This window comes from Callithrix jacchus, chromosome 21 (genome assembly GCF_049354715.1).
Source record: "Callithrix jacchus isolate 240 chromosome 21, calJac240_pri, whole genome shotgun sequence".
In the NCBI taxonomy this organism is placed as follows: Eukaryota; Metazoa; Chordata; class Mammalia; order Primates; family Cebidae; genus Callithrix; species Callithrix jacchus.
In genome coordinates this window covers 46,666,446-46,678,271 of record NC_133522.1, presented here as the reverse complement: position 1 = coordinate 46,678,271, position 11,826 = coordinate 46,666,446, and the positions used below count along the sequence as shown (strand labels likewise).

General features: G+C 48.0%; 1 protein-coding gene across 2 annotated transcripts in view; it reads left to right on the top strand.

Moving 5' to 3' along the window:
- Window positions 1-7,927: 7,927 nt before the first annotated feature.
- Window positions 7,928-11,826, top strand: part of DSCAM (DS cell adhesion molecule) — an 802,011-nt gene continuing 798,112 nt past the window's right edge. Inside the window, exon 1 of one of the 2 annotated variants that reach the window (XM_017967103.4) lies at window positions 7,928-8,465. In XM_017967103.4, the coding sequence (XP_017822592.1) occupies window positions 8,423-8,465 (43 nt within the window). In that variant the 5' untranslated portion in view covers window positions 7,928-8,422. Of the gene's footprint in view, window positions 8,478-11,826 lie in introns of both variants that reach the window. The other variant, XM_035283348.3, reaches the window with a different exon arrangement.

Here is an 11,826-nt window from a genome sequence, read left to right as displayed (position 1 = left end):
AACAAGAGCGAAACTCCACCTCAAATAATAATAATATAGCAATTGTTTGTCTTTTGTTCTATAGATTCTGGGCTTCTGTGGTGTTTGAGGGTGTATCCCTGGTCGCTGGGATATACATGTATATGCTGTCTCCAGAAGATTCTTCTATCCGAATTCCTTGGTCTTAAACTTTGCTTATTATTAAAATATTTTTCTTGTGTAGTTTTTTTCCTAAACTAGAATGTTTAATATGTCTGAAATGAAGTAAGTGTCCAATTTTATCTCATTCCCAATTCCTTGCACTTCTCTCAAGACATTAAAATTTGGTTTCTTTCAATCGAAAGGAAATGTCTGTGTAGTTTTCTTCTTCATTTCCTCCAACTTCTGCTTTCCACACCCCCTTCTTTCTTGTCTTTTCCTCATTCTTGATCTGTCTTTGACACGGTTTCCTTTCTTCTGCTCCTGCATCAAGGCATAAAACCTCACTAAAAACCCAGCAAAGCTGTAGCAGCAGTAACGATACTAAATCCTCACGTGTAAGGGATTGTTTGCTCTCTGCAGGCTAGGCGGTGTCCTAGGCGCTTGGCAGGTTTGAAGCCATTTGGCTGTCACAGCGGCCCTGTGCCATAGGTAGGGTTAACAGACCAGTCTTTGGAGGCTAGAGGCCAGAGGCAAAGCCACCTGCATGGCTCAGGCTCAGCAGCCCTGGGGTTCTGACGCCCGACCTGGGTCTTAGCCACCGGGCTCCAGAAACACATCACTCCTGCTGGGACACAAGTCTGCCCCTTGCCTTTCCCCACGTGGGTGTTTTGGGACCCCTGCCCCTAACGTCTCCCCAGTGAGCACAGAGCTCCCTTGGAGACCCTGGGGCATGTCGTCAAGGCTGTCTTCCCTGGTGTCTGAAAAGCCGCCCAGGAAACCACAGAGCTGAGTTGTGGCTGGGGCTGTGGGGGTCATACAAGGATCCCCAAGCTGCTTCCTCAGTCTACTGCCTTCGGGGCCACGCAGGATCATTCCCCAGACATTGAAAGCCCCGTGCAAAAACCAGGATTTCTCCATATGTCTCATCTGGGAGGCCCCTCCCCTAAGGAGGCCCCAGGGACAGCTGCCTGGCACTCCTGGCGCCTCCGGGAACTCTGTATGAGGGCTATTCTTTCAAGAGGGGGCCGCTGCACTCCTCCACGGGAGTCCTGGGGCTGGCGGGAACTCGGTCCCTCAGGCAGATCCAGGCCCGCACCCCCATCTGCAGCCCCCGATCCCTCTTCCCTCCGCATCATCCTTCCCCACAGCCGAATCCCAATGGGCCGTCTTGATCAGTGCTCTCCACACAGGCTTATGCTTCGCTTTGAAGTGTTCTCCGCTTCTAAAACCTATTTGATACAACCCCCGCCTTGACCTTTCCTTATAATTCAAATCCCTAGACTCAGTACCTGTCTTCATTTAAAAAACACCTTGTTAGAGTGCCTATGAGCAAGCCACCTGCCCAGTGCAGAGTAAAGAAATATTTATTTTGATGAAATGTTTATGCAAGTTGATAAGCTGATTTGACATCGAAGAAGTTGTTTTTTTTAAAATTCCCTTCCATCTGTTTTTTTTTTTCCTGTCACAATTCTGTGTCTCCCAAGGTGCGAAGTGCAGGAGATGTCACTAAGTCTCTGTGCCTTGCCTCATGCAATACTTTTTTTAAAAATCTAGTCTCTTTCCTAATTCAGCAGATATTCATTGAGCGCTTACTACATGCTGCGCATTACTCTAGGGGTGATGAGTGCGGAAGTGAATAGAAAGGCAAAATCTCAGCTTTCATCTAAGACGATAAGCCTGTAAATAAAGACATACATTTATCAATCAATATAGAGAAGATAAAGCTCAGCGGATACACATTGGGAGGACAGAGAATGCTATTTGTGTGAGGGCTTGTCCGGCAAAGGCAGGTATTCACGTTAGCAGTGATGGCAGGGGAGGGCAGCCCTTGGGGCGTCTGAGGGAAGAGTGTGTGCTTGTGCTGAGTGTGCCCAAGCAAAATGCAGGAAGCCAGCGCTGGGGGTGTGAGCAGGAAGGTGGCAGGGCAAGGGGTCTCCCGGATAGGAGCTGGTGCTGCGGAACACAGGGCTCAGGGCCACGGTGAGGACTAGGGAGGCAATGGAGAGTTTGACCAGGGCTTCCAATGATTGTGTGTGTGTGCGTATGTGTGTGCGTGCGTGTGTGTGTGTGTGTGTGTGTGTGTGCATCAATTGCAGGATCGAGCTAGCTGCTTTACAGAGACCAGGCTGTGTGTGTGAGAGTAGAAGTGGGGAGAGATGTCAAAGTGTATGGGAGACGATGGGGATCCTGTTCTTGGCCAGAGGCTCTTCTCCCCACACAAGCATCCACCATGGACCTTTGGAGTCATTCGCCATCTTCCCTGTTTCTCCCCACGTGCCCCATCTCTTCCTTCTTCAGAAGGGACTGATCATTACTGGACTGTGGTGTGTCGTGCTTGGGTACAGGCCAAGCTCTGCTCCTCACTGGCTGGGTGATAGAGCACAAAGTTCTGGACCGCTCAACACTTCTGCATCTGAAGGGCAGTGAGGACAGTAGTAGTGCTCGCCTCCCAGGAAGGAATTGATTTTGTGAGCACAGGCAGCACGTGGCATAAAACGGCACATACAGTTGCTGAACGAGTGTGTCAGTGATGAGCTAAGGCCACTGCCATCACTAGAAAAGTGTTTCCAACCCCCGATCATCTCGCTTTCCAAATGTCTTTCACTATTACGAGCTGCAAGTGCCTTCATCCCAGTCCCACTGCTTTGGTCAGGACTTCCTCCCTTCAGAGCAAGTTCTCCCTGCATCCTTCTCACGTCCCTCAGGCCATTACCCAGTGTGTCCCCAGAAGGGAACGTCTCCAAGGCGTGCCCCTCATTGTGTCACTGCCCTGCTGACCACACATCAGTGGTTTCCTCTCACCCTCAGGATGGAGCCCAAGTCCTCCTGGCAAGGCCCTTCCATGACCCTGCTGTGTCCCGCCAGTCTGTGTCTGCATTCAGCTCTCTCTGCTGGGCGGGAACTGCTCCTTGCTGTACGAGGCTGAAGCCAATAGAGCGTTCAGGACTCAGCTCCAGTATCTGCAGGGACATCTTCCCTGCTGACTGTCTCAGCCACAGCTGCTTCCACCGCACATGTGCACACACACACACACACACACACACACACACCACAAATACATACCACATATGCAAACACACAAAATACACAGACAAAAATAGAAACACACCGCACAGGAACACACACATAGACACAACACACTCACACAGAAATACACACACATTCACAAACACAGATACCACACGCAAACACACACCACACACAGAAAGACACACATGTACAGCACAAAAACACACAGGCATGCACACACACACACACACACCAGCTAGTTGAATTAGACGTGTCAACTCCTGATTATATAATTTATTTCATCAAATTTCTGTCACTATTATTTGATTTTTCCACTTGATTGAGATGAGTAGACACTGTGATTTGATCATGTGGTTTTCATACACAGGAAGGCATGTAAAGTACACAAGGCTTAAGCATATGTTCTCGTGTGGTGTTCACCCACATTCAGATAGAGGACATTTCAAGCAGCCCAGAGGCGCTCCGGCACCCATCCCAGTTCATCCTCGTCCACCTTTAGCCCCACAGGGACTACTGTAACAACCTGTAGATAACAGACATATGCCAAATATCTATGGAAGGACTCAATCAGTTCTTGGAGGAAGAATGGGTGGGTCGTGCTGACGTTCTTGGTCATCTCTGCCCTTTGTAGTTATGAAACCAGAGGTGTGGTGGTGCCTGGTTTCAATGAAGCAAAACACCCTACAGCCAGAGCGAGGCTTTCCCAAGTAATATGTTTCCTAAAAATTTTTCTCTATGTCCAGTTATAAGCTGTGATGATATCACGTAGTGGTTCTCTGTGTAGCCTTCTCAGAGCCAACTCCCACATCTCATTGAGTCCTCTCAACAATCTTCTAAGATAGGAAGGGCGGGTATTATTACTCCATTCTCCAGAAGAAGAAGTTGAGACTCAGGATAAAGTCTGAGCTCCTTCTCCCATAGGGGAGCACCATGATGGCCCCTGATGCACATGGCTCAAGTGAGTTGTAGAGCAAGATGCTGGTGTCCTGGCCCAAATCTACGGAAACCCTTCCATGCCTCTAGCCTTTTGATCCTATTGGTGTTTAATTGTGTTCCCTTCCCTCCAAAAGACAGGGTGCAACCCTAACTCACAAGGCCTCAGAGTAGGACCCTGGTTGAAAGTAGGGACATCAAAGTTTTTAGATGTAATAAGCTGAGAATAAGATCATACTGGAGTAGGGTGAGTCTCTGATATAATAAAATCACTGTTCTTGTAACAAGAGGAGAAGAGACAATGAGACTCCTACGGAGAGAAGGCCGTGTGAAGGCAGAGGCTGAGATCAGAAAGACGCAGCTGTAAGTCGAGGAGTGCCAAGGATGGCAGCGACCACTAGAGGCTGGACCAGAAAGGGGAAGCTCTCCCCCGCAGGTTCAGAGGGAGGAGGGCCCTACCAACACTTCGGCTTTGACTTTGAGCATTCCCAATTGTAAGACAATAGATTCCTGTTGTTCTAAGTCACCGAGTTCGTGGACCTTTGTTTCAGTAGCCTCAGGAAGCTAATACAGGTCCCACATGGGAAAATCATCATTGCCTTGATCAGAATGATCCCGCAGGTCCGGCAGGAGTGAGTCTTCCCACGGCGGAGACCTTCCTGCCTAAAACGCTCTCCTCGCTCAACCCTGACAACATTCAGCCCCCAACCCTTCCTTTAGCACAAGGCTCAAAGGCCATCGCTTCATACATGCTCTTCCTGATTCTCCAACAGAAAACAGAAGAATAGCAGATGCTATGCTTGGATGATGTAACTCCTCAAACGTGCATTGTTTCTAATTTAGCATCAGTCAAGTGGGCGCCAAGGTGTCCTCTTTGACTTCACCTTTCTTCCACTAGGATGGCAGGACCAAAAGCTGTGGAAGACAGAACCAGGGAAGGGACAAGTCTGGATGGAATTGTTTCAGGGCAAAGGTTCATCTTCCAGAGGCTACACTGGTTAGGAATACAAAACGAGGAATGGCTGTAAACCTAAGGTATTTTATAAAGTTGGCTTTTCCACATGTCTACATTCTCAAGGCAGAACGGCCTGCCCTTGACTCAGCTCTGCATGTTGATGTTTAACTGAACTTGTCATTGTCTCTGAGATTTCTGTGAGTGAAGTACAGTACTCACTTTCCCTCCTAAATTTCCATGGCATCTTATGTGTACACATGTATGCGTAACTGAGGACAGGCTCCACCTTCTACCTGCATTAGAGGTCTCCATTCCAGCCCACAAACACTTACCCAATGTGTACTCGGGTCAGGCCTTAAGAATACCTCGCTGAACAGGAAAGAGTGTCTGGTCTCATGGAACTCATAGTTTAGTGAGAAATAAGTATCTTTCTAACCGAAGTCTGTTATGTAAATACATTTGAAAAGACTCTGGTGCATGTGTTAGGCCCATTCAAGGTCATTAACCCATTCAGCCTGTGGCAGATGCACCAACAGACAACTGCAGAGAGTTGCACTTGCGTGGGTCACACTTGATCCCAGGAGAAGAAGCGCCTGCACTTGAAGTCAAATTCTCTGTAGTTGCCCTCTTGAAATGTGTACTAAGATTACCTCTGCCTTACCCTTTCTAAATCCATGGGACAATGGAACATGAAAAGGGCTTGGAGCTTTGGGTCCTGTACCATCCTGCCACCTACAACCTCTCCTTTGGGAGAGCTTCTTGACTGCCCACTTCCCAACCCCATGCACCCCGCAGGTCTTGAGCAGCCTCTGCCCCTGTAATAGTTGCTGCTGTCCAATAGGGTGGCAACTGCATCAGTTTGGAACAGCAAGCCTATGTCCTGGCACCACCTGCCATCTCTGGTGGGTATTTGGGTATATGTGCAGGACACACACTGTGTGGGGAGTCAGAGTGAGGCCTGGCAGTGGCCATCCCTCAGCATGCTGGCAGTGCCAGGGCACATTCCTCAAGTGACCAGAGCCTCCTACCCGCCTCCAATCCAGAGAGCTTCCCAGCATGGAGGTTGCAATCCCTGAGGGATCTCCTGTCCACTGTACATTGGGACAGTGGCCTATGGGAGAGAGACAGGCCACTGGCTGGTCTCAGCATGTGGGTGCAGCTGAGGGCAGGGAAGCCACTGGCAAGTGCAGGCCTCTTGTACTGCACTGTGACCTGGAAGGGCTACATTCTCACACCCGTCAAGAAGACACCATGACTGGTGGAGAGAGACTGAAAGAAGGAAGGAAGCGTTCTGTTTTAGTACTTGTCATGGTGCTTCTTTTTCATTTTGAGAAAGGAGCTCTCCATTTTCATTTTGCAGTGGACCCCAGAAATCATGGGACCCCTGCTCCCAAACTCAGTAACAGTGAACCACAGCCACCCCTGACTACAGCGACCATGTGCTGCCAGTGGGTGGAAAGGTCTTCACAGCCCTGTGAGTTAGGAACTGTGATGATTTCCAGTCTGCATATGAGGAAAATGAGGCTCAGGTCACATGCACAAGCTTCAAGTCGGGGTAGTGGAGGAGCTGCAATTTGACCCCGGGTTTGCCTGAGCCCAGTGCCTGGGCATCCTCGCAGGTGGCTAGTGGGCAGGTAAGAATTCATGAATAGGTCAACCAGCCGGATGCAGGGACAGAATCAGGCCCATCCCCTGCCTTCCTGGGCTGCATTTGGGAAGGCCTAGGGACTGAGCACCTGGCGTTTGCAAAGCCAGAGGACACTGGTTCTGGTGCGTGGAACTGGGGGCTGGGCCTGCGCAGCCTGAGTGGGTGGCAGCACGTGATCACCTGCAGCTGCAGAGCCGTGGCAGCATCACCGGCTCAGCTGACCCTTCCTGGTACACAGGGCCTGGCCATCTTGTGCCCAACCCTGGTAAAGCACCATTTTGTTTCTGCCTCACCATTTGCTTCTCCTGTGTTGTTTCGTGAGCTGTCTGAGGTGTGCATCATTCTTCTGTATGTGGAGGGGCACATGAGCCTAGTTAGAAGATACCCAGTAGAAAACAGCCTACTCAGTTTCCCTTGAAAACGTCTCCCTCTATCCCCATCGAATGCTTTTTCTTAGTCCTTATTGTCCTGCCTCTGAGCATTCCATCCTGGATCCTACACTTGGGTGCATTCCAGCCCTGCCGGTCATTATACTGCTGAGTGATGGATAGATGTGCGCCCTCGGGAGAGCTTTAATTTGAATACTATCATGACTTCAAGAATCATACAGAACATTCAGGAAATGTTAACATATTGGCTTTTCACAGAAATGTGAAAGGGGTTATATGTTTGGGACTACTCAAATTATCAGCAATTTCAATCAGCTTTTTTATGCGCCATTCAGAGAGCAAAATTAGAAGTGCCTGTGTTTGCATTCTACAATGTATTCAAGATAATTAAAAATTAGCCTGTGAAATCATAGAGATCTTAACAGCAGCAGCAAGGATTTGGAAGGAGCATTTCCCTCTAGGCAAATGAACTGGACTTTCCTGAGAGTAAATACGGAATCGGAATCCAGCTGCACATTTTATTAAAACTACCAGCATTTCATGGTCACCTCTCCGCGGCTGCCCACTTCCGCAATAGTCACCCTGGCCATCTCTTATTAGCAGCCGGCAGGAAAATAACTAAAAATAAGCAGCTGTTGAAACGATTATTTAAGCCTCTAAGAAATTCCTCCTGATGACTGTGCGTGACTGTGCGGTGGCTGCGCTCTCCCCAGTCCTGCCTCAGTTCGGCTGCACGTCTCTGCTGCTGCTTTAAGACTGCAGAGCGCCCCAGCGGCCAGAGGCAGGGGAGGGGTCCCTGCTCGCCTCCGCGCTCTGCTTCACTCGCCCGGCTCGCAGGCAGGGAAGGCTGGCAGAGGGATCCATGTGACTGAGGCCGGAGCACGGCAAAGATGAGCCTGCCCGCCCGCCTGCTGCCTGGATGCGGAGGGTGAGGGCTGGCGCACGGGAGGCCGCTGGCTGCGCATTCTGGGCGCCGGGTGCCCGGGATGAGCTCACGCCCGCGTCTGCGGCTCTCTCCACCTGCCGACCTGCCGGGGGGCCCCTGAGCTGACGGCGCACCTGGGCTCCGGCCGCAGCGTGGGGCGCGGCGCCCGGGAGCAGGTGTGCAGGAGCGCAGCGCGCGGTGAGCGCAGCCCTCGCCCGGGAGCCCGGCCGCGCCGCGTGCCCGGGCGGCTAGGCAGCGGCAGCTGCGGCGGCGGCGCCGGCGGCGCGTCCTCGGCGGGCGGCGGGCGGCGGGCGGGCGGCGGCCCCCGGGCAGGTGCCGAGCGGCGAGCGGAGCCGGGCCGGGCGGAGCGCGGGGGGCGAGGCCGGCGCGTCGCTCGCGGGAGGCCGGGGAGCGGCAGGGGCATGTGGATACTGGCTCTCTCCTTGTTCCAGAGCTTCGCGAATGGTGAGCCTTTCGGTTTGTGATGAATTTCATTCCTTATCATTGACCCGGGGTTGGGGGGTGGGGGGTGGCATTGGTTGCATGGGTAAAGTCTTCGTTCTTTCCCCCTTCCTCTGTGTTTAAATTTTCGTGCTTTATTTTTTAAATATTACATTTATTTCTTTGGAGGAGAGGTGGCCATGGAGAGGCCGGGGAGAAATTGCTCTGTAATCATTGGAAGGCGCTTACCTAGCCAAGTGACAGCTCGGAGCCTAACTCCAGTACTAGAGAGCTGCCTCATTCAGAATAAACCAGGTTTGGTGACAGGAGGAGAGACAGGAAGATCGCCACTTTGAGTATTACAACCTGAAAAGGGATATGACATTCCAAGTGCACGCAGGTGGGGGGTCAATGAAGAACGTTTGCCTGCAGATTCAATGCTTTTTGAGATTTTCAAACACGTAATTTCATGCTTGTACAATGTATCTCCAGCGCCAAGGAGGGCTTTAAGAAAGATCTGTCCTTCTATGCACCCCGGTGCTGCTTCATGCTCCTCACAGTCGTTTATGTAAAAATATGCACTGATAAGCATTACATCATCTGAAATGTTGACAAATTTTTAAAAATCACCTGTATAGTTGTAAAAATGAAATCAGTGAATATTGTAAATAACATTCCTTTCCTCATGCCCAGCCAATATTATATTTTGAAATGCTTTCTTCCTGGGTATTTAGATAGCTATTGCTCTTGACTCAGTCAGACCCAATTAGTAAGTGTGACTGTACCTTCGGCTGCCTGTCACCGCGTAAATATGAACTTACATGTATGAATGGCTTCCTCTCTTGTGGGAACCAGAGGAAATTGTCATCATTTGACATTGCCTGTGAGTAGTTACAGTTTAAATTCCCATTTCAAATTTTGGAATACACATCTGCATAAAATGTATAACCTGCTGACAGTTAAAATTAAACCATTAAGCAGAATCCCCTACCCAGAAGAGAGGAGACAGAGGGGGGGGGGGAGAGAGGGAGGGAGAGAGAGAGAGAGAGAGAGAGAGGGAGAAGGGAGAGAGGAAGAGAAGGAGGTAAAAGAAGAGAAGAGAGGAAATCTGGCCCTTGTGAGAAAATATGAGAAGCAAAGGGGAGGCTCTAAGATCTTCCTGGGAGACACAGGGAAGCCCTGTGTGTTGGCTCTGTGCATTGTGTTTGCCTACATAGACCGTGCCTAAAGAATCAATATACCAACAGGCCAGAAGAAATGCATGAACACTGTCAAATTTTTTAAAACTGATGACTAACAAAAGGTAGAGTTGAAAAAATTAACATGAAAATGATACTTTGCTCGCCAATATAACCTAAAGCAAAGTGTTTGAAACTTTCATTTTGAGATTTCCTAGCTGGAAAGAATTGCAACAAGTTCTGACAAAACACCCATCTTTCCCAGAGGGCACTATACCTGTCCTGTGTCCTCCTGGGAATTTCCCTTCGGGGACAGATCTGCTTAGGGAACATGTGGAGGTGTGTCAGGGAAGTCAGCCTTTCTGCTCTTCTGCTAATGCAACCTCCTAAGAAATGTACAAATGCCTACAGATGTGTTCCAAAGACACAAAGCCTTGGCAGCCTGTTTCGTCTGTCAGGGAGTACATTTCTGAACTCCCTGGAAAGGCCTCTGTTATAAAATGAAACAAAATTTCCACGTCATGGGGAAGTATGTGTTTCAGGATGACGGAAGAGACTGTGCTGGTTGTCAGTCAGTCAGTACGTATTTAGAGTTTAATTTGACAAAAATGGTGTGGAAGAATTGATGATACCGGTGTAGAGTATTAGCCTCTGATACAGGGATGCTATATATGTGTGTGATTTTTTTTCTGAATCAGCATTTCACAACTAAAATAAAAAATCATCGAAATAATTGTATATAGTAATACAATTATATAAAACCTCAAATATTCTACAATATGAAAAATATATGCAAAGATTATGTATGTACACATATAGTGAGTTCTGTATTATTTTCAAGACTTAAAATCAACTGATAATCACCATATTGTTACTGTAATAAATATGGGTAGATTCCACAATATTAGACTTAAACAGCAAACACAAATGAATGCTTTACATTCTGATCCAATCTAGCAGAAGGCTATGGAACTATTTTGTATAAAAATGCCCCTCTCTTTATATGACCAAGCATGAAAAAATAGAAAGCTGACTGTAAAGCTTTAGGATCTTTGAAGCGGGGAGGGGAAATCAGCTTTAAACAGTTTTTTAAGGCATGGTGTTCACTGCATACTGGGGAAAGGATCACAAAATACATAAACATGTTGAAATAAAATAAGAGTCCAGTTTGGAACTATGCCTGTTTGTAAGGCCATATTTCAAAAATATAAGAGTACATGGTTTCTACCTATTTGAATTATACACTTTAAAAAATGTGGAGGGATTTTTATCAATGACTGGCATATTTTGTTATACCTTAATTTTGAAAAATTTCTGAATGTGTGTGATAAAAGATTAATGAATTCTAATACCTAAACTGATTATTGCTAGGCCTCAGGCATCAAAATGCCTGACATGATAACATTTTTTTTCATTTGTAAAATATTGTGCAGTTTAGTATTTGGGGTGTTAAAAATAAGCCCTCAACACATCTGCATTCTAATAGTAGACCACAGCATTTTTCGTGTTGATGTATGGGAAATATATTTATTTCTTAATAAAAGTACGGTTGCTAGACAGGCTGCAGACAGTATTTTTGGCAAAAAAAAAATAGAAGTCAGTGACCAAGCCCTTCATGGGTTAAACCCTTAAATGAATGACCTCACCTGATAAGGTGCAGTAATGGTGTTTTAAAGCAGTCAGTTTGTTCTGCAATGTTCTGGAAATACATGCGAGCTTCTGTTACGGTGCAAGAAGCCAAGGTACACGTATGTGCAGACACTCACCCACACACGTCCCTCAGTGTCTTCTCAGCACAGGCTTCCTACTGCATTGTGTTTCATCACCATTTCTCCTGGTTTTAACCCCAGTGAGCACATTCTAGTTTAGAATTCTTGCTAAAAGCAGAGCTGGGCCTTCAGACAAGCAGAATGATGAAGAAGCAGATTTATCATATGTAACATTTTTGCTAGTATCCTGGAATCTCTTTTTACACACACACACACAAACACACACGCGTGCATTCCTGACATCATTTTTTCCCAAGCTGTGAGATTTTGAGCTTTACTGCATCCACTTTCATGGGGCCCTACTGTCCTGGAGATTAGAGAGGGTGGGGTGAGGGGAGTAAGAAGGTGCTCTTTAGAGAAAGGTGAGTATGCAGCACCTTTGAGCTTCAGCCATTCGCTTGATAGGAAACTACAGAGCACACACTTGCTATTTTATCT